General features: G+C 33.2%; 1 protein-coding gene across 1 annotated transcript in view; it reads right to left on the reverse strand.

The window, feature by feature from the left end:
* CDC5L (cell division cycle 5 like) overlaps window positions 1-23751 on the reverse strand; it is a 46505-nt gene that overhangs the window by 3487 nt on the left and 19267 nt on the right. The window contains exons 7-14 of the mRNA XM_003769088.4: window positions 22685-22829; window positions 20617-20805; window positions 18234-18382; window positions 16736-16898; window positions 13411-13575; window positions 12552-12632; window positions 11086-11331; window positions 6246-6443 (exon numbers count right to left, since the gene is read on the reverse strand). Coding sequence (XP_003769136.1) covers window positions 6246-6443; window positions 11086-11331; window positions 12552-12632; window positions 13411-13575; window positions 16736-16898; window positions 18234-18382; window positions 20617-20805; window positions 22685-22829 — 1336 coding nt within the window. The remainder of the gene's footprint in view (window positions 1-6245; window positions 6444-11085; window positions 11332-12551; window positions 12633-13410; window positions 13576-16735; window positions 16899-18233; window positions 18383-20616; window positions 20806-22684; window positions 22830-23751) is intronic.

Below are 23751 nucleotides of genomic sequence, written 5' to 3' on the forward strand. Positions count from 1 at the left end.
ATTTTCATGGAAAATGTTAGCAGTGTTTTCTCAGAGAACATAGCACAACAGATGCCAAATTAAATAAAGGGTAAAAGTTCACCTCCCCAGAATCTGGCTTTTCAACACTAAAGGTATATTAGACGTTAGAGAGCCAGGAATAAATGCTTCCTTATAGCTGCTAAGACAACTCAGTGGTATTCAATTATAACCATTGCCACCTCCATTTTAGAACAGTTAGACACCAGTAGGGTGTATTTTCCTTTTAGTAATCAAGTGCTTAATCAAGCAAAAGTACAAACATCTACTAAAACTAGTGCACGGATTGCTAAGGACAAGGGAGTGCTGTGTTACTACCAAAGAGGTAAATTTATAAAGCGGGATAATTATCATTTAATCTATTTAGATAAAAATACTTTAAACTTCAAAAAACAAAGATTTTTAAGAAAACATATTATGACTGACAAAAAAAATTACTAAACATATTAGCAAAAGATGAATTCTATAAATAAAAGATATCAAGCAGATGAAAAAATACTTAGACATTTAGAACTGTCTCCATCTTTAAATTTTTAAGCATTCTGAAGGTACTTAATGGATGATTTTGTGAACCTATTCCGACCAAACAAAAGCCACTCCTAGAAACATTAGTAGTAGGTAAAAGTCTTGGACTCCAAGGTTCAGCTATGGATGCCGATAATATATTGTTAATGCAAAATATTTTCTGACTTTCAGTCATGCAACATTTACAGAATACATTATTTGCTAACATTCAGCAATATTTGTACACAAATATATATGTGTATATTCTACAAGCAGGATATACCACACACACACACACACACACACACACACACACACACACTCACACACACACAAATTTGTATTTCATTTTGGAGTTAAAGATGATCTGTTCAGGCTTCTTGAGCAGGAGAGAGTTAGACCTGGTCTTTAAAATCAATCTAGCAGCTGCATTGGAAACAAAGAAGCTATTCTACTACTTACAGGAAGATCAGAGAGAGATTATTACAGGTAAGCTTGCAATATGATGTATATAAATGAAAATAGATGAAAAAAGGGAGTGAGGTGGGCTGTATAGCAGCACCTGTGTCAGATATTCATAATGTGTCTCAACTATTCTACCTGAATAACAGGCTCTATTTTAAAGTGAATATCATGGCTCTGTATTCTGAAACTATTCATGATGCCCCACAGTAAGTTATAATAAATTCTCTACAACTACTAATACAACACAAATGCCTTCTATAGTCCCTGTCAACAACTCTCTCACTTTAGTGGTTTTGTGAACTGTGTATTCCTCTGAAGGCAAAGATGTATCCATTTAAAAACATATGGATCACCATTTGGTTTCAAGGGGTAAAACAAAATTTAAAATGTGTTTTACATATTGCATATTTATAAGTTATTTCTGTAGCATGCCAAAAAAGTGCTTCAAATTACTTAATTTCTTCTAAAGTTATAACACAAGACAAATAAAAAATTCTTCAAGTTAAAAGAGCACTTATTTCAATTAATGAACAAACAAGTAGACTAAAGTAAATAACCAGAAACTTTAAAAATGTATTCATCTTGGATAGCTAAATTTTCCAAATAGCTGAGGAGACTGCCCTTTTACAAATTAAATTATTTTTATTTCAATTGTTTCCAGTCTGAGTCTGAAAATTTTTGTTGTTTTTGTTCAGTCATTGCAGTCATGTCTGATTCTTCAAGACTCCATTCAGCTTAGACAAAGAAACTGAAGTAGTTCGTCATTTCCTTCTCCAGCTCCAGAATTACATAGCTACTACCTAAGTGTCTAAGGCTACATTTGAATTCAGGACTTCCTGACTCCACACCTAGCACTCTATCCTTTGGGCCACCTAGCTGCCCATATAATCCAAATAGCACTCCTCTATTTCCCTAACCAATGTCATTTTGCAAAAGCAATCACAATTTATTATCACCAAACCTCACCACAAGAGGGCTGCTGACTACACCTTGAATGTTGTTTGGCTCTTTTGAAGTTAGAATAAATTCCTAGTGCTCTATACTTGGCAAAAATAAAAATAAGAACACCAAGAAAGAAACCCCAGTTCTAACCAAGAATAAGTTCTGAGGAAAAAGAAACATTCCAGAAGAGATTTTTTTAAATAATGCTAATTGATAGATCGTATGAGTCCTCAAAACCAAAACAATGCTGCCGCCAGAGTGGAGAAGTCAGAAAAGCCTCAGCGACGTGCTCTAAAATACAATCTCTCTTATGGAACTAACTGCTTTATGTACATATACACACAGACAAAGACACACACACACACACACTTCTTCATTTGTTTCTTTTTAAAAGGAGGCTAGACTAGATGGTCTTCTAAAATGCATCTGGCTCTAACTCTACCTTTATAATCTAGGTTGATGTGCCCCAAACTGTTTTCCCACAACCAATAAACATTAGTGTAAGTATACCTGTGTTTCCCCTGCCTTTGTAGAATAAGAATTTCATTTTTCTTCAATGACTAAGGGTTGTTATGAATACCAACTGTTAAGACTGTCCTGTACATATCTGGGGCTATTTACACCACCATTCAATAAGGGATCATTTGCCAGTTCCTAGCTGGCTTTGTCCAAGCAGCATGCTTTGTCTGTCAGTAAAATAGTAAGAGTACATTGCATGATTTTTACTCTGCCATCAATGGGCAATCACCCTTGAATGTCCATTCCTCATTCTTCCCAAGTCAATGTCTCAACCTCCAAAAACAACAATTTTTTACACAATTTCTTTTTTAAACAGAAGGAGCTGAAAGAAGAGTTTTAGTGCAGTCTTTTTTTCTTCACCTGTCTAAAGAGAGTCAGAAGTCATAAAAGACTCCCATTTCATTGTTTTTCAAATTCAGAAGCAATATTTCTGATGAAGTACTTGTTCATTATGTCTAATTTTGAGGTTTCACCAGCTATGTTAAACTCACTGTCTGGGTGCAAAGCTCTTCAGTGCAAGATCTAGATTAAAACACAATCTGGAAATGTTTAACAAAATAAATATTTGATACAATTATAATTGTTAATTTGTATTTTTCAAAGTCAATATATAACTGCAGGGATCTGTTTCTATTTGAATGTGATTTCAATAACCTATATTTCAAACTGGGTGCACCATGGAGGTTCCTTAATCTGCAAGTCAACTCCACTGTGAATCATAACCATATCTGAAATGCTTACATATCACTTCCAAAATATTTATATGTTACTTTACTTATATTCAAAATAAAAATAAACACATTCTAAAATCAAATGTGTAAGTTCTGGATTGACTGTGCTATGTTGTGTTTCACAGTAAATCAAGAACCATATAATACCATCTTATTCAGAGCCATCAAGGAGTGGAGATTCATTAAATGCCAAATCCAATTATTATGCATTCACAAATTTATCAATATTTCTTGCACTGAGAGGAATATGGAGGTGGGGATAAGGAGAAAAAAGGAGGAAAAGAGGAGGTATTATGAAGAGAAGGGAAGGGGGATAGAGGGAAAGAGAGCATGTGCAATGTGCAGGTGCTATAATCTATAGATCTGGTTTACTACACATCATCAAGTGAATGTTTTATACACATCCTCCTACTTATTCTCCCAACCTGTTCAGGAAAAGGATTCATAGGAAACGAGTTGCTAGGTCTTTTGGCACAACAGTTTCCATGAGAACTAAACAAAGAAGTTATCACACTGACTTATTCATACAAGAGGAAAACTTGGGTCTTAATAATAATATTAAGATAACCCTTTTACTCAAAAACTGTTCATGAATAATTATGGCAGCTTTTTATATCCTGGAAGGTTCTACCTATAATAGTTACCTCACCCCATACTGTTGAGTCATTTAACAATCCCCAAATCACCAGTAATTTTAATAATTTCTAAACTACTAGCATCCATTTAATGCCAAAAATTACACCTAATTTGAGCTTTGTAAAAATCTCCGGCTCAAAACACTGGGCTATGGATTCCAAGAAACTACAAAAATAATTTATAGAAGGTAAACTTTGAAAGGAAGGAAAAAATAAAGAGTAGACAACTAAAATCATCAAACACAAGAAAGGAAAAGTAAACTGCCTTTGAGTCAATTTGAAAAGTTTTTTCATTATCTTCCTGTTTGTCAGATTTTATTAAGATAAAAAATTCTAGGGAACCATGGGTGATTTTATTTTCTATGTAATGCCTAAACTGTATGGAAGATCATGTCATACTGAAATGCAACAGAGGGGAAAAAAATTCAAGAAACTCATCTTTGCTAAATACAAGCTGTATGACACAAATTAATTGATTTTACTGAATCTTATTATCAATGCTGCTACACTAGAGCTATCAATGTGCCAAGTCTTAAGAGTTTACATAAGTGGCAAGCGATCCTTGCAAGAACAGCCCCACTCAGCATACCATGAAGTTAACAACCATCTGAACTAATGTTTTTTTCTTCCGTTTTCTTCTGTTTAATGGAACTTTTTTCTTAGCAAATGATTCTGACTTTATAATAGAAGCCAGAAGAGAAATAGGATTGTTCATATTCTTTGTGCAGATAATTTTGCTAGAAAAATTCCATAAAGTGAGAAGTGGCCATATAATTCAGAGACACTACAATGAATTGCTGACTATATTATCTTATTTGCAGTATTAAAGTCAATCTCTATTTCTAAGAACTTAATGCTACATAATGTATCTTCCATAAATTAACCCTGCCAGTAAAATTTTGGGAGAAGTATCACTTCCCACCTCTAAGGAAGGATTTTATAACTAACATATATATGAATGATATATATATATATATATATATATATATATATAAACATTTTATAACTAACATGTCATAATTTACTTTTCAGCCAAACTTCCTTAAATAACAATTTATATCACTTTCAAACCTTTTTAAATTTAAGGGCTAGACCTAAATTCTGACTATTACACTCATTTTAACACATGCTAGAAATCATTTCACTGAAAATGATTAACAAGGACAGAGGAGGAATACCAGGAATAACTATGATGATGTAAAAAACAAAAAATACCACTAAAAACCTATTTTTTAAAAAATGAAATCCACATAATAGAAAATAAAGTTCACAAATCAACCAACATTTTACTATCACTCTTATAGTAAAGTAAAAATAAACACAGAGCAACAGTACACCCTACTGGAAGATATTAAGTACAGCTTTAGTATTCAGTTAAATGTAAGCAATGAAAACCTCTAAAGTTTGCTCTGAAGATTTCTTCATGAGGAAACCAAACTCATGCCTCCCCCATCCATGATACCCACTCTCTTGGAGCAGATCTCTCCAATTTTTAAGTTTGGTGGTTGAAAAAACAACACCAAACAGGGGTCCATAGACATATTTTTATAGAAAACAGATTATTTAAAGACTCCGAACAGTTTTCAAATTAAAAATATATTGCTGTGATTTATTCCCAAGAAATAAAATTGTTAAACTTGCCCAGTGGAAAAAATAATAATTTTAGCTCTAAGAAGTAAATCTTGACATTCCAATTGTAGAACACTTATCCCTTCCTGTGAGCAGTCTGACTCTGAGATCTCAAAAAAATCCACCCTCATGAACCTCACAAGCAGTTCAGTCTGCTGTCCCGCAGTTGGCACACCACTGGCAAAAAGCCAACACAGCTTCCGGAATTCAAAACATTCAGCTTATATAAAGAAACCACATGCTGTGAAATTCCATTTGATACATTCCAACTTACTTCACAGACATGTAAAATCATTAAGCCATAACCCAGGTAAAGCATCTCTGCTCTACCACTATACCCTAGAGTTTGTGTAAACTACTACTAGCAAAGGGAGCAGCTTTTCAATTTTGCTTTATTGGCACTAGGAAGCAAGCCCCCTAAGTACAGACATTTCCGTTAAGAGGAAATGCATGATCCTTGATCCTAGAGGAGGGCTTTCAATTGGCCCTGAAAAGTGTCCAGAGTTAATTCCACTCAAACTTAAATGCTACAGACTTACAATGGGCCTGGGTAATACCCTGAGGTCCCATCAATTTCTCTGTATAATTACTAAACAAGGACAAGGAGGATTAGAAAGCTATTCTGCTTATTTCTTTTTTGGCAATTATTAGGGTATGGGGCATGATAACCTGTTTTAAATTTAAAACATACTAAAGTTCTCTCATTCTGCATCTTTCAGCAACACTAAGATTTGGCTTAGTAGGGAATCAGTATTATAAAGACGTCACATTTTATAAGAAAGAAGAAAAAAAGGATACCAACCTCAAGTCTCTTTTCAAGAGATTCAATCCTGTCTTTTTTGCTAGCCAAGTTGGCTCGTGTGTATCGGCTCTGCCCAGGTAAATATAAAACTTGACTGTAACATTCTTCCCACACCTGGTTATAAGCTTCATTGGACAGCTCACCATGGCTCATTCCTTGCTTTACTACTTCCATCTCCTGTGTCAAAAGGTCTTGAGCCTGTTTGTGGTAATAATTTAAATAAGTAAGAACACCATGAACACCTGCCATCACCAAGTTTATAATGAAAACTTTATAAAAGCTTTAGTTTTCCAAGGCAAGGCAAAACTTGGTAGAAGAAACTATATAGTTATACAAAATGAACTTAAGAGCTCTATGAAATCATACCAAGTAGTGATTTAAAATTTTAGTCAAATGCCAAATACTATTCATGTTCCCTTTCCTTCTTCTGTCTTCCAAACCCTTTTGTTTCATTTATGCCTTACAGACTGTAATAAATATTGTGAATATGAATCAAGCTATGAGGTTTTTTTGTTTGTTTTGTTTTGTTTTTTTACTAAAATATATGTCTCTTCTTTGGGAATATCCTCTGGGCTGTCAGAGTATAGAGTGAGGGACATAGGACAAATTTCAGTAAGCTCAGCCTCTCTTATCAACTGTAAAGAGTATGGGGAAATCTGCCCAACTCCACCATGGTACACTGTCAAAAAGGCAGTCCAGACATATGTTAAAAGTCTACCTTTGCCTTTATGGCCTTTTACCAGTATGATATATTGCTGATAATAAACTGGCAACTAACCCTTTGAATACTGTAATAAGCTTTAAATCTTGCTGGTAATGTAGGAAAATAAACATAAGCCCAAAAGATTTTGGATCAAGGAAAAGTGACCATCATATAAAACCCACATTTAAAGTAAAATAAGAGAATATATTTAGAATATGTCATTATTTTTAAAAACATGGCCTATTTAATTTTTCTAAAAGCCTACTTTTTCCTCATTCTTCTAGTTAAACTAGCTGAAAATTTTGCCACCATATTTCACATGGCAAAACTCTCTGAACCCTGTCAATTTCCCTCATCTGAAAAGGGAAGAAACCTGGAATCAATAATCTTGAAGGCTTCCATATTTAAAAATCCATGCAATTAAAATTAAGAGGAAAGAATGGGAGAAAATCTTTGCAGCAAGAACCTATGAGAAAAGCCATTTCCAAGATAAATTTAAGTATATGAGCCATTCCCCAACCAAAATGATTCAAGGATAAGAAAAGGCAGTTTTTAAGCTATCAATAGCCATAAATGTTCCAAATGACTAATAATTAGAAAAATGCAAAATGACAACTTTAAAGCTACACTTTACACCCATTAGAGGGGCCAAGTTAACAAAAATATAAAATGAAAAATACAGAAGAGCTGTGGGAAACCAGGAACATTAATGCATAATTGGTAAGATTGTGAATTAATCCAATTCATTTTGTAAACAATTTGTAATTATGCCTCAAAAGTCAATCAATGGCATATTCCATTGATCTACAAATATTACCACCTAGACCAAAACTGATTAACAAGAGAAAAAAAAACCCCAATATATTTTAAAATATTCATAGCAACCATTTTTATAGTAGCAAAGAATTAAAAAATTCGGTGGGTGGGTGTGGGTGTGGGTGGGTATTTATGAGTTGGGGAGACTGACAACACAAATTGTGGCACATGAATGGAATGGAATGCCACTGTGCCATAAGAAAAGACAAAAGGATGGTTTTGGTGAAATCTGAGAAGACTGTCTTTTTTTTAATCTTTATTTTTTTTTAATTAAAGTTTGTTTACAAAACATATGCATGAGTAATTTTTCAACACTGTCCCTTGCAAAATCCTGTGTTCCAAATTTTCCCCTCCTTCCCTTCCCCCTTAGATAGCAGGTAATCCACTGTTAAATATGTTAAATCCAATGTATGTATAGAGATTTATACAGTTATCTTTCTACACAAGAAAAATCGGATCAAGAAGAAAAAAAAAACAGAAAAAACAAAATGCAAGCAAATAATAGAAAGAGTGAAAATGCTATGTTATGGTCTATATTCAGTTCCCACACTCCTCTCTCTGGGTGTAGACTTTGTAAACTGAAGCAGAGTGAAGTGAAAAGAGCAAAAATAACAATTTATGCAATCATATTAGAAATCTAAAAATAATAAACTCTGAAAGATTTAGAAACTAATTAACACAATGACTAAGCCATGATTTTCAGAGGGCTGATGATGAAACATGTCACCAATCCTTGGTGACAAGAGGTGATGGATTCAAGGTACAAAATGTATATTTTCAGAATGGTCAAAAAAATAATGTTTGGCTTGACCATGCATATCTTTATAAGGGTTTTGTTTTTTCCTTTTTTTTTTTTCAATTAGAAACAAGAACCATTTTTGTTCCTTGCAAAAAAATAAAATTTAATTGCCAAAAAAAGACACAAAATAAAAGAAAAATTATTTTTAAAAGGTTCTTTTGGGTTTAACTAATTTGTAATGATGTGATAAGCAGTCTTAGCCTCTTAATATGTTGAGCTTTATAGATCATCTAATCCCAAACTCTCATTTTACTTAAGAGGAAACTAAAGAATAATATAACTTGCCCAAGATCACAGAGAAAAGGGAGAGCAGTAATTATTTTGCATACCATACAACCCTCTTATGAATAAAACTTTCTTACATTTTGTGCTGCTATTACCTGTGCTCAAAATACAGTGGAAAGAACACCAGCTCTGGAGCCAGAAAAGCTGGATCCAAATCATACCCCCAATACTTATTACTGTATGGTCTTGGATAAATCCCACTTTCCCAAGTCCCAATTTCTTCATCTATATTTGAGTTCTAAATCTGTAATACCATGTCTTTTCCAAACAATTATATTTTACAGCTTCACAAGGGCATGATTATCTACTTCATCACTACCCCTCATTTCACCTGGTGTAATGACTTATACATGGTAGATGCTAAATAAATATTTGTTGGATTTGTTTAACTAAATTAGATAAAGAAACAATTTAGTTTACATTCCAGTATCAAATTGGGTGATGTAAGTAAAAACAAGAGAAATTCATAAATGGAAGAGATCAAAGTAGCCCAAAACAGTGCATTAATAGATTATGGAACTGTTACAGAAACTTGGAAGTTTCATGATCAAATAGAGAGGTGTGGGCTAGAGGATAATATAGTATGGTAGAATGGAAACTGAACAAGACTGCTATTTAATGACTGATCTTGACAAAAGGATTCCTATTCAGCTAAACTAGAAGTCCCTTTATAAAATACCATGATTTCATATCAAAATTATATTAATATCATATGTGACAAAAACTCATAATTAAGTTTTTGTGGTAACTAGAGAAAAGGCTCAAATTTACTGTGGTATAATCTATAAAGAATGAGTTTACTGTAAAAAAAAAAAGTAAGCAAAGAGAAATTATTTCATCTATTTTGCAAAAATAATAATTTAATAATTTCAAAAACACTAGAAAAGTGATAATGACAAAATACAAATAAACAAAAAACACACAAAGGATTCCAAGTAATTAGAAGTAGTTAATTCAGAATAACAAACTTCTCCGGCCTTGCTGTATCACTATTAATTTGTGTGGCCTTAATAAGCAAATTACTGCTATTCTAAACTTCAGTTTCCTTACCTAGAAAACTGGTAGGTTGGATTAGATGATCTTAAATATCCCTTTTAGCTTTAATATCCTACTTTCACTACATTACAATTTAAATTATACTACTGAAAAAGTATCAAAAATATAACTTCCTCCAAGAACCTTTATTAGTCAACACTGTAAGCTGAAGTTGTATTAGTCTACATATTTCATTTTTTCTCACTTCTCCTTCCTCTTTTATGATCTTTACTCAAAAAGAGCTAATTAACTGATTATTGGAACATTGATCCAAATCTCATTCCCATTTACTACAAAATAATGATACAAAGTAAAAGAGCATTCAGAGTAAAATTAACCAGGATTTACTTCTCATACTCTTTCTCCCTGCCTTGATCCAAATCCATGCTTAGAATCCTACTTAAACCTTTTTATCTAAAGTAAATTATAAAGACTGACAGGATGATTCCTAATAATGGCCACTATGTCAAATCAGGAAAAACAATTAAGATGGGGGGGGGGGGGGGGGGAGTAGAGAGGAAAAGAGGGAAGAAATAGAAAAGATTTATACAAGGAAGATTGCAATTTTTAAAAAATTTTCAATAGAAGAAATTTGAGTAAATAAAATTATAAAACCCCTGAATTAGCATGGAATGTGCTAAAAAAATTATCTCTATGTGCTTACCTCCCCCATAACTCTAAATTAGCAACAATTTATTGAAAGTCAAGTAGCAGCACCATTAAAGCCTAAGTAACCAATAGCAGTAAGAACAATTATATGATCATAGTAATCTTTCTTCACCTACCACACTAACAAGGCTCAGAATTTGAAACATGCCAACAAAATGATGATTTTATCTGATAAAACTGCTACTCTCAAAGATGGTAAATTTTTGTATATTTTGTAAGAACATCTAAGTTTTCTCATCTCCTTGGCCAAAAGCACCTACTTAAAAAAAGTTTTAAGAAATTCAATGGGCCCAATTCTGCAGTCTTCGTTTATTCTAACAAGGGGGGTAGAACAATAATAACTGGGTAAAAAAAGCTCCTAAAATTGCTAATGAACAATAAGCGGTTTACATCATAAAACAATTTCTCTTTATGCTTATAATAAACACCTAGATTCTGAATGAATTTTTCAATTGTTGATCAGTGTGAAAATGATCAAAATTCATAGATATAATTTGTGTATCAGATATAAAAATATTCTAGTTACACCATACCTTCTTGAGTTCATCTTTGGAGAATTTCTCATAGGGGTTGTGTTCTAGATAAGTTATATGCTCAGTACTATTATTTCCAAATCCTACAGTTTTCCCCTTTTTATTTCCAGCTTGTTCTCCATAAGGATGATGCAGAAGATCATAATGAAGCATTGTGATCATTTCTTTTTTAATCAGTTCTTCACTTTTCTGTAGGTCTGTTAGTGGTGGTTCTACATTTAAGGGTCTTAGGATAGTTTCATTTACCTAAAATTTAAAAAAAAATACATGATATGATTAAACATAATCAATTACCAAATACAACGAAAGTTTAAGGAATATTTAGGCTGCTATTGTCCTAGTGTAAATCAAGCAACAAATTTTTCCAAATTTTAAAGCATTTCTTTACTTGTATAATTTCTGAATACCACTGAAATATATTAAAGGACTAAATTGACAAGCTGTCAAAATTTCTTAAGCCTATATAGTACAAAAATGAAATAATTTAACTAGATAAAATTATATGGGCCAGGTAAAAGATTGATGAATCGTATGAAAAGAATGGATATTTCATTAAAAGACTTATTCATTCATTCAACAAGCATTGAAGCACTTATCCACCAAATTGTGCAGGCAATGGGATTACAAATAATGAAATTATTTTCCTATTCTTTAGAAGCTTATTTTCCTATCCTTTAGAAGCTTATATTCTCTTGAGAGAAAACAATATTTATATAGAACATTTAATACAAAATAAACACCAAGTAATTTCCAGACTTTATATTCCTTTGGGGGAAAAACTTTTGGCAAAGTATGTTCAAATTAAATATCAAATAATTTCTAGAAGAGGACAAAGAATAACAAGTGCAGCAATCCTGTGAAAAGCTACACCAGAAGCAAACTTTAAAATTATCAGGATTCTACAAGGCACAGGTAAGGAGGCTCAGACTATGCAAAGACAAAGTTGGAAGGCTGAGCACAAGAAACAGCACCTAGGCCAGTTTGACTCACAAACACTAAAGATATGGAGAGTACTGTGTAACGAGCTAGAACATAAAGCACACAAGGAATAGCACTGTGCAACAAACCTGGAGAAGCAGGCTGGCCTCAGGTTTAAGGGAAATCTATATTTGATTTTAGAGAAAGGAGAGAATTATTGAAGCAGCGTGTGGTTATCACTATTTGGTGATTGTGAAGAGAAAAGACTAGAAAGAAGAGAGTCTACATTTGGAGAGACTAAGTAGGAGGCTTCTGCCAGAAGTTCAAGGGAATTGATAAAGACCTGATATTTAAGGTATTTACAGTGTGAGAGGAGAGAAGGGGACAGATTTAGGATATGGTGGAAAAACAGAATCACAACTTGAAAGGAAATGTAAGGGAGAAGAAAAAAATTCAAAAATGGCTCCAAAATTGAGAACCTTAAGGGTGGTATCCTCAAAAGAAACAATTTAAGTTAGGAAGAAAGATGGGTATTTTTAAATTCTTACTTCTGAAGGTCTTGGCAGATCCTTCTGAACAGCTTTGTGCATTCGTTTTAATTCCTTTACACGTTCTGCATCTCGGATAGCCTAGAACATTTAAAAATACCTATTAATTCAAATACAAAATAATCTGACATTTCCTAATAAATGTGAATTGAAAAAAAATCTCTATATTTCTATATATATGCTTACTTAGCTTCCAATCTCTAAAGCTAAAGCTAATCACACATTCTAAGTGTGAAGTAAGGAAATCTCTATCATTTTCTCTTGAGACAATAAAGCCCTAGATATTAAACATTTCCTAATATGTTCCACATTTTTGAGACTAAGGATGTGCTTCCATCACCTAGAATATTTCCTAAACTGTTTTGAGTCTCCCATCCATTAAATATTTTTTCCTTTCCTGTACCAAAAAAAATCCTAATCTTTCAGGAAATATACTTTATCATTTCCACTGACTTCTTCTCATTCATCTCAAAAAACTCTTTAAACTGAACTATTTTCTATTGAGACAATAAAGCCTTAGGAATTGAGCTACATCTCCAACATCAACCCCAATCAAAATGCCATTCCTTAAGATATAAAGGTGAACAAAATACCATTCATAAAGACTCGTTTCAATTTCTAAAATGAGTTGACTATACATCAAAATAGACAGGGATTTATGATAAATATAAATATCATAAAACTAAATTATACAAAATTCCATAAAATAAAGATAAAGATATGATTTTCTACCATTTTCACTCCCATCTAAACTCCCTAAGGAAAACTCTAAATTCCAGTTATTCAATGTGAGAGCCAAAACATTTCCTAAACCTGCAAAACACAGACCACAAACTTTATTTTCTTACACAAATGTTACCTGCTTTCGAGCATCTACATCAGCAGCATCTTCTACATAAGTTTCATCAATTTCACGGTCTTCTAGCTCCTTTTCAGCATTTTCTGGCAGAACAATTTCAAAGTCATTCTTGGGAGCAGGAAGGCCCATCAAACCTAAACGGAGATGTTCTCGAGATTCTCTTTCCTGTTGAAAATAAATGAGATCTTTTGAAATCACAGATGGATCGATCAATAAACAATCAGATTCAATGTTTCTCCAAATAGAATTATTAACTCAATGTTTATTTGATGAATAGGGATTTTCAAACTCTTAAGGCTGTCCTTAATTAAAATATCCTGGATGTCATCTATAAATAGATGATAATGGAACCCAAAGGACCTGATGAGAACATCAAGTAAAACTAGATAGAGGAAAGAGAGAAAGAAATGGGAAAGTCTAGAGCGCAGAACAATCTTGGGGTACAAGCACATATCAGGGAAGCACAGAGTGCAAAGAATACCATAAGAAAAAGAACAATGTCCTCTGTATTACTATCATGCTATGCAAGGCTACTGTCAATTGTGAAACATATCTGAATTTTTAATGAAAATCTGATACTGCTGTATTATTCACAGGATAAAGCTAATGAATTATAAGAAGGAAACTACTTCATATCTTTGAGATAAAAAAATTCAACAAGCCTAGAGTCAAGGCATGGTGAGATTATAAATTTTAAAAGTCTGATAACAGTTAAGACAAAGCAGAGATGTAAAAGAAAAGCTGCTTTAATAAAATTAATGTGGTCAAGATTATGGGTAAATTAATATATTGTTTTCTATTTCAAAGTACACCAATAATACTACATTTCTAAATTCTTTCTGTGGCATGAGAAGTAACCTCAAGAACTTACAAGGGACTGACAGGGGAGACCACATATAAGCAACTATGTGCAAAAAAGCCATATACAGATTAAGTTGGAAATAATCAATAGAAGGAAGACACTAGAATTAAGGGAAATCAGGAAAGGGCTTCCTGTGGAAAGATGAGATTTTCCTCAGTGTCATGGGATCACAGCAGGAGTTGGAAGATGGGTGGGGAGGAAGTAAAGTATAAGAAAGATGGGGGATTAGGAGGTACACTAAGTTATAAAGGGCTTTGAATGCCAGAAGATTTTATATTTGATCTTGGGAGGTTATTCCATGAAATGGTCAAATCTGCAAGATCTTGATATCTGAATTGATGAACAAGGGAAAGGAGAACTCTTAAGTAGGCAAACTCATTAGCAGAAAATCTAATAGTCCAAATGTGAGGTAATGAGGACTGTGGTACCATGATAGTGATAATGTGAAGGAAGAAAAGATGTTACAAAGATAAGTCAATAGGTCTCAGCCACAGATAGAATACGAAAGGTAAAAGGGAATAAGGAGTCAACTATGATGCCTAGGCTGTACACCTAAGCCACTGGGAGCACAATGGGACCTCAACCTTAATTAGCAATTTAGGAGAAGAGGAAGTGTTTTGTTTTGTTTTGGGGGGGTCAAGGAAGGATCAGTTTTGGACATTGTGAGTTTTTTAGTGGGATCCAATTCAAAGTGTCCCAAATATAGTATTAAGACTAGAATTCAACAGAAAGGTTATGGTTGGATAAGTAGATTTGAGAATCAACAACTAAATCCACAGGAGTTCATGAGATCTCCAAGTGAAATAATATAAAGGGCAAAAATGGTCCAGGGCAGCAGCCTATGAATACCCACAATTAGCAAATCTAATTTGACTGAAAATCCAGCAAAGAAGACCAAGAAGGAATAATCAGATAGTAGTTGTAAAAAAGAATGGTGGCCCAAGAGTCTAGAAAAAAGAGAGCGACCAACAATGTTAAGATAAAAGATCATTAGTAACTTTAGAGAGACCAATTTCAGTTAATGAGGAGGACAGAAGTCAAGATTAAGAAGAGCGAGAAGAGAGGAAGCAAAAGCACTTATTGTAGATGATCTTCTCAAATAGGTTGTACACAAAAGGCAGAAGAGATAGGGGACAATATGTCAGCTCCTTAAGTCACCACTCTGTCATGCTACCTGAATCAACTAGGAAATAGTTTCAGTTGAACAATGAGATGAGAATCATTAAGATCATAATGAGAAGTGAGAAGAAAAGAAGTAAAAGCTTTCTCAAGGAATTTAACCACAAAAGGTAGGAAAACATGGACAAGAGCTAGTAGGGATGGATGGATCCAAAGGGTTTTTTGAGCACAAGGGAACTATGACACATTGGTAAGCTATAGGGGAGCAGCCAGAAGACAGGTAAAGACTGAAGATAAGTGAGAGAGAAGGGATGGTGGAGGGAGCGATCTGCTGGAGAAGATGGGATGAAATGAAATCACTGGTGCATACAGATGATCTTGTCTTGATGAAAAGGGTCACTTCTCCATATGAGATGGGGCGAATGAGAAAATAGTGGCAGAAGGCATCAGAATGATATAAAATGAGACAAAAGAAGAAGGAGGTCTTGGCATGAAGCTGAGAGAAAAGTGAGAGGGGAACTATGGAAGGATTTGAAGAGGGATAAAAAAGTCTGAAAGAGTTTCTGTGATGAATGGATAAGTAAGGAAGTATAAAAATCACAGGAATTGTGATTGCCCTAGTCAGCAGTTTTATGATTTCTCAAGCTTTGTTCAACCGCACAAGGAAGATGGTGAGAGTGATCCAAGGCTGAAGCTTGGCAGAGCAAGTTGGTTAATGAGGGAACAAGGGGTGCAAAAGAAGACTCTGTGTGTGTGTGATTTTGCACCTCAGAAATAGAGTTTGTAGCTTTTTAAATTTCTACATATCATGTCACAAAGTAACCAAAAGGATATTATAGATCTCACTAGTAAATATTAAGACAATACAACCCATTCTTTGAGCTAAAATTATGTCAAGATTGGGTCTCTTCCTAAAAAGTGTTAAATACAAAAACCAAGGAAAAAAATTAACTACGCAATTTAACAAATAAGATGACAAGAAAATAAGTTTAAACAAAACACAGAAGTTAGGAATACAATTGACAAAAGGTAAAGTGAAATCCAATCCAAGAAAATACATTATTATCCATGAGCATTTGTTGTATTACTGAAGTTTAAAAGAAAAAAAAAAAGATGTTACTTTTTCAATTCCTTCAAAACATTTTTTTCCTCTGGTTTCTAAATGCAGATTTTGAGATATTTTTAATAAGACTGAGAAAGAGAAAAAAGTCTCATTTTACAAATTTACCCAAAACTTACTACTCACAAGCTCCAAATGATGAAAGAAGATTTAAAAAAAAAAAAAAAAAAAAAAAGAGAGAGAGAGAGAGAGAGATGAAAATAGGATCTATGTTTGTCTCTTACCATCTGCTTCACATATGAGGGATCATTGTAATCTGCCAATCCTTCTTCAGGGTTTATGTTTAACTTGTCCCTTAGAGGGGTTCTGCCTGGAGTAGTGCCAACAACGGGTTTAGGAGTCATCCCACCTCGAGGAGTCAATCCTTCAGCTCCATGAGAAGGAGTCCTGGCAAAATTAAAAACACAAGTAACACCATACTCTCATAATGATGATGCTTGCAGAGTTCTTTCCCATATATTTCATAGGAAAAAGGAGAGAAGAAAAATCAGTATTTGCAAAATTCATATTTCCCTTCTCAGTGTCAAGTAAGACCTACAGAAGAATAAAAGGAATAAAGGCTCAGTTGCATGATTAAAATTACTGTTTCCCAAGTTAAGGAAAGTTTTTAAAACAAACCAAAAAGGAAAGACTTATACTAATAAAATGCAACATGTTATAGGTCTCTGGTAGCAAATCTTACAGTACCTGAAAATGAGGATATTACTTACTAAAGAACATTATTATTGCCTCACAAACTTTAGTTGGGGATACAAAAGATGCATATATGAAAAAGGGGAGTAACAACGCTTCCTAATCTTTCACAAAAGGTTTATGCAAGTTATTTAAGGGGCAACCAAAGAATAGCTGACAGAGAGCTAGCCTTGGAGCCCTTACAAAGAACTGAGTTCAAATAACTACTTCTGCCACCTATGAACTGCATGATCAAGCAAGTCACTTAAAATTCTGTGTTTTTACAACAGTCTAAGACTATAAATTGCAGAAAAAAATAACAGTTCTTAATTAGCAGGAGTTTCCTCTTCTAGGAGCTCCCCAATTAATTAACCCTGTAAGGGTTAGTCTTAACCCTGTAAGGATGCAACTGTCTGTGTGTGTGCAAAATCTGTTAACTTACAAAGTTACAACAGATAGAAATATATTCCTTATGTCAAGTAGCCATTAAGATAGCAAATACCTAAATTGATCAAACTAAATCTCAAAAGCAATTCTAAGGAACCACACGTTCCAATTCCTTTTAAAACAACATGCCCTTAGTTCTACAATCTTTCACTGAAATTTTTTCTCCCTTAAAAGATAACAACAACCCATGTTCTCAAAAAAGTACCTGCATGATCCTGGACAAGTCACTTATCCTTGGGATTTAAAGTTCCTAATCTAAAATGGGAGCAGTGATGATGCCTGCACTATCCACCTCCCAACTGTTGTAAGGGAAGCACATCATCCACCTCAATGAACCAGAGATGTATAAGCTTTTTGGAATAATTCACCAAACTTTCATTTTAGCAAAAGAAAATGACTATGAGAATGGGATAAAACACTCTGTAATTAAACTCTGGAGGGTTATTTATGCATTTGGGTAGGTACAAAAGCAGGGAAGATAAAAACTAAATGAGGTTGTTTTCATTCTGCATCTATCTCAATAAAATAAACAAATTGTCTAATCCTTAATATTTAGAGGATTTTTCTCCACTACAAACTTGTCCTGTAATATGCTTACCATACCTGAATGGGGTAGACAAGACTGTGTTTGGTGTCTGAATGATCTGTCGTTGAGGAGTTACACCAGAGAAGTCACTCTCATGCAATGGTGTATTAAGACCACCTTTCAGTGGGGTGTCCACATTGGTAAGAGCCATCAAGTTCTGTGCTTCCTATTTAACAAGAGGTTTAAAATAAGTACGTTTCAGACATTTTTGGCAATGTGAAGACGATTTAGAAGGGAAATATTTATAGAATGCATAAGCACCATGTTAACATTGTTACTGACATGAACAATTCTATCAAAATCTTTATGTTCAATTAAGAAACCTAGAATGTGACAATGTTTAGTATTTCAATATTTTCTTTCAATTTACTACATACAACAGAAATTTTGCAAAAATGTTTTGTTTCAAGCCATGCTTTTGTGTCCTAATCTATAATAATCACAAGCCAAAATCTTTACAAGTTGCCAGTTCACTTTGTAAAGATGTAAGCATATTAAAAATTCAAAAATTAATATTAAATCAGAAGATGCACATTTTATTTTTTTTTAAATCACTCTTTTTTTGACCACTATCAAACAGTGTTCTTCCTTGCTATTCCTCAACACCTTATCTCCAATCCAGAAGCCTTTATGCTGGCCATTCCACCTTCCTGGAAGGTACTTCTTCATCACCACTACCTCATCACCACTACCTCTCAGAGTCCTTTGTTTTCCTCAAGACCACCTGAGACATGACGCCATTTCTGAACCATCCAGCAATTAGTTCCCTCTCTCCCAAAATTACATTTTACTTACTTTGTATAAATTTTTCATATACTTATGGACAAATCTTCCCGATAGGATGTCAGTTCCTTGAGAACAAGAATCATATCATGTCTGTTTTTGTATTCTTGTAGTTATCAGTGACTAGCACATAGTAAGCATTTAATGAATAATGATGAATTAATAAATTTTTAAGAGTTTTGATGAATCTGATAATTTTCTACATTTGTAGATAACTGTACTGAATATCAATTGCAATCTATGTAAACTGCTTAACTGACTCAATTCAAATCAATAAATACTTGCTGTCTATAGATACAGAAACAAAATGAAACTGTCTGCCCTTAAGAAGTTTGCTTCCATCAGGGGAAACAACATATGCATAGAAAATAAAATGCAAAAAAAAAAAAACAACAACACAAAGTAATGTCTGAACACTAGCAAACAGGGGTATTAAGAGAGGCTTCCTTTAGAAGGCAGTACTTGGGCTGAACTTTAAGGGAAGCTCAGGAATCTATGAGGTTTGCAAACTTCAGAATCCTTAGAATGATCACTGAACTTTGCATTTTGTAAAAATAACCAAAATTCAACATATTGCCTATACCATAATGTAGGCAATAAACATTCTTATTCCACTTGATTTTTTCATATATTGATCATTAAAACAATCTTTTTTTGAGTGGTCACAAATCTCATTAACAATCTAATGTAGTGTTCAGAGTTCAATGAAATCACTACAAAATCATCTGAAAAAGGAAAATGATCATAACATATGCACATGAACCAACTGATTGTAGGAGGGCCTCTAAGGATGAAATCTGTTATACTAAGTCTTGCACTCAGTTAAATGAATATTTGTAATAATAATTTTTTAAAAACAAGAGAAACTTAAAGTTTCTTGTTTCTCTACATTTCTGATTCAACTAAATGACTAAAGCTATGAACTGCTACAAAGTACCATCTATAAAACAATGATTTCTTCTTCTCATTTTCATCAAAGATATTCTCAAAATATACACATACCACTTTATCACAATAACAAAAAGAAATTTTATCCCCAATTTTCAGATTCTTCTAAGATTCAAAATGGTTATGTAACTGTAGAGGTCAACCTATTTAAAAAAAAAAAAAAAAAAAAAAGGCAGCCAGAAACTTGAATTTCTAAGGCTCCTGATTCCTGCCCCACATTCCTATACCCTACTACTTCTCTTCTTTGAGCCACAAACCCTACAAATACAGTTGGCCAAAACTATTGGATAAAAATTGTAAATCTGGATATTTTTTAAGTATTAAAATAAGTGTAATCATTTCAAAAGAAACAAATGAACAAAGTTCATATACTTTAAGTAAAATTGATTAAAAGGTGTTTCTCTTTTAGAAAAGTGAAATTGTAATTAAAATAATCTTTTTAAATTAATTAATTTTAAAATAACTAATCTTTTAATGTTTAGCCTGAACTAGACAAGAGGTAAGGGTCTATTAAACTGTGATTTCAAAAACCCAACCTCCAGCTATTTGCCAAAAAGATAAGATTTAAAAACAAAACAAAAAAAACCCCAAAATATCATGCTTTATTTCATGATACAAAACTATCTATCTGTATTATTATACTGTACAGTATAGGGTAAATATACTTACCTGCAGAATTCGATCTTGGGCAGCGGGAGTTTTGGGTGTCCTCAGAGCAATACTATTGTTGGTGACATTATATTCAGACAAAAGAGTACTGGAAGCAGAATTCATTATGCCAGATTCCTCTGCTGTTTGACGTGCAATTTCACTTGCTTGGCCAACTTTTACAACTTCCTGAAGTTCTGCATCTGAAATCTGAAAGGAAGAAATCAACGATCTAAGTAATATTTTAATGTTTAATCCCCAAACTAGAATAGCTTTAAATTTACAAGGATTAGTTCTAGAAGAAAACATGGAAACAAATACAATATTTTGACATTATTTTATCATTTCATATCATATCAGATTTTTTTTTTTAAATTGTAAATAATTTGGAATTTGTGGATTTATGTATTTTTATTTTATTTGACTCTTAATTTTATTGATAGTGCCTAAACTTACCATAAGCTTTTTTCTGTTTAGTTCTAAAAGTTTTCAAACAATAACTCCCTCAAAACACTTACTAATATATTTAGACCCATACATAAAGTTGGGGGGCCTACCGTAGGATTTTTAAATCAGACATCTATATACTTGTGTTTTATTATTTTTTTTTCTTGAATTTCTTGTTTTTATTTAATTCCTTAGAATTTTCATATCACCTGTAGTTACAACTTTATTTCCTCATTGCCTGTTTTTATTTCTTATTTTTTCTTCCTTTATTGCTATAACTAACATTCTTGGTACAATTTTTTTTTTTAATTTAATAGCCTTTTATTTACAGGTTATATGTATGGGTAACTTTACAGCATTAACAATTGCCAAACCTCTTGTTCCAATTTTTCACCTCTTACCTCCCACCCCCTCCCCCAGATGGCAGGATGACCAGTAGATGTTAAATATATTAAAATATAAATTAGATTTGTGTTTTATTTTTTAATTTCACTTGTTATTATCATCATTCTGCTAGTTTTAAATTTTAAGTTACAAATTCTCTCCCTTCCTCTATACCCAATCCTTTGAAAAGACAAGCAACAAGGCTATCAATTTATACCTGTGAAGTCATGTAAAACATCTTTCTATATTCCTCTCTCAACAAAAAGAAAAGGGAAAAAGGAAAAATGTCATAAAGTTTTAAAGTAAACTAATACACCAACTCTTTTATTTCACAAATGGAGAAACTGAATGAAATAAGATGATTTAGCTGATCACCCAAGTAGTTAATGGTAAAGACAGTATTAAAATCCAGGAGTCTTTATATATTAGTGTGAGTACTGCAAACCCATCTCCACTGATGCTAAAGTTAGTACACTTTACACTATGTCACACTAAATATGACACAACTAATTCATGCTCCTGTAACCAGCCCCAAAAACCCAATGTGCCCTGTTCATATGTATATTTTTTTCACTTGGTTCTCAGGATTAAAATGGATATATCCTTTACTGACAAAATTATAGTATTTTAGTTTTCTTTCCACCTCTCCAAAAATATTCCATTTACCCTAGCTTCACCAACCACAGGCTGAAAGCTCTGCCTCATTCTAAAATGACTGCAGAAAAAGTATTTTATGAAGCTAAGAAATGGCTTTTTGAGGGTTGTTATTTTGAACAAAACTAGATTTTCCTTGGTATTATGATGCATTTCTAACCAACCATTGCTCAAATGGATTACCTCAATCAGAGGCAAGAAGAATATGGGAGAAGTTAACAAAGCCCCCCACCCCCAGAAAATATTCAGTTTTTTTCTCAGATGAAGGCAGAAGAAAGCAAAACGCTTTTCCAAAGATTCAAACAATGTTCTAAGGCTCCTGGCAAAGTCACAACATTAGCAAGGCTATGTGCATCTGTATGGAAGTACCTGAAGCCAGAAAGAAGTAAATATGTTTCTAGGGCTCATCAGACACCAAGATTATATACATTTCACAGTGAGTTCCACAATTCTTTTCCAGGAGCCTCCAAATTTAATAAGACAATAGATAAGTTTAAAAAAAAAAATTTGGTAAAATTTAGGGAGCTTCCAACTTTGGATATCTATCATACAGGCTGCAAACATGCAATGGTTAACATAATGAAAAAAACATTTCACAATTTACCTGAGGCGCAGGAAGTACTAATTTGCTTCTCTTTTTAGTAAATTCTGATACTCCACTGGTCTGAAGAATAGCTGATGGCAAATCAGACTCCTTTTTTCTTTTCAAATGCTGTTTATCTTTCTTCCTATCTCTACTTTCTTTTTCACTGTAATGAAGTATTGAGGAAGGAAAAAAAAAAGGGGGAGAAAAGAGTTAAATAATTTTCCAAGTGAATGGTGATACCAAAAGGCTGGTTGTCAAAAGTCAAAAAAGTCAGGAATAACTTTTCCATCCTGATATATATTGTCAAACCCCTTGTCAAATCAAGTCAACAAGCATTTTTTTAAACAACTACCACATGCCAAACACTGTGCTAAGAACTGAAGATACAAAGGCAAAAGTAGTCCCTGTCTTCAAGGAGTTCACAGTCTAATCCAGAAAGAATAGTATTCTATGCTTATTTTGGAAAACAACATTCAATCAAAACAGAAAATGAATAAACAAAAAATAATTCTGCCAGCAAAAAAAAAATTTAATAGCATAAAGTAAGTAAAAAAGCTAAAATGCCACAAATCAATAACATTCCCATAATATACTCTCAAATGAATTTTTCTTAGAAAGGAGGAGGATTTAGAGATATAATTTAATTGGTGAAGGAAACTCCATTTATCAATGCATTGTCAACAACTATTCTGCAACATATAGAATTAGAGTTGCCAAGACTTGAAAAAGATAAATGATTTCACCCAGTTATAGGGATAGCAAATGTCAGAAGTAGGACTTGAATCTAGGTCTTCTTGACTCCCAACGCCAATTTTCTAGCCAATATACAACACTGTCTCTCTTGATTTCTTTAAATGTGTCATTTTAGCAAGAATTAAACACCATCAAGAAATTCACAAGACCTAAGAACTTGATCTAGTATTAAAAGATAATATTTTAAAGATCAGGAAGCTAGGAATACATTGCTATTGCTCAACTATCTAAATTAAATTCTAATCTTCCTGACCCCATTTGGAGATTTCTTGGCAGAGATCCTGGAATGGTTTGCCATTTTCCCTCTCCAGCTCATTTGAAAGATGAGGAAA

This window comes from Sarcophilus harrisii, chromosome 4 (genome assembly GCF_902635505.1).
Source record: "Sarcophilus harrisii chromosome 4, mSarHar1.11, whole genome shotgun sequence".
NCBI classification, from domain to species: domain Eukaryota; kingdom Metazoa; phylum Chordata; class Mammalia; order Dasyuromorphia; family Dasyuridae; genus Sarcophilus; species Sarcophilus harrisii.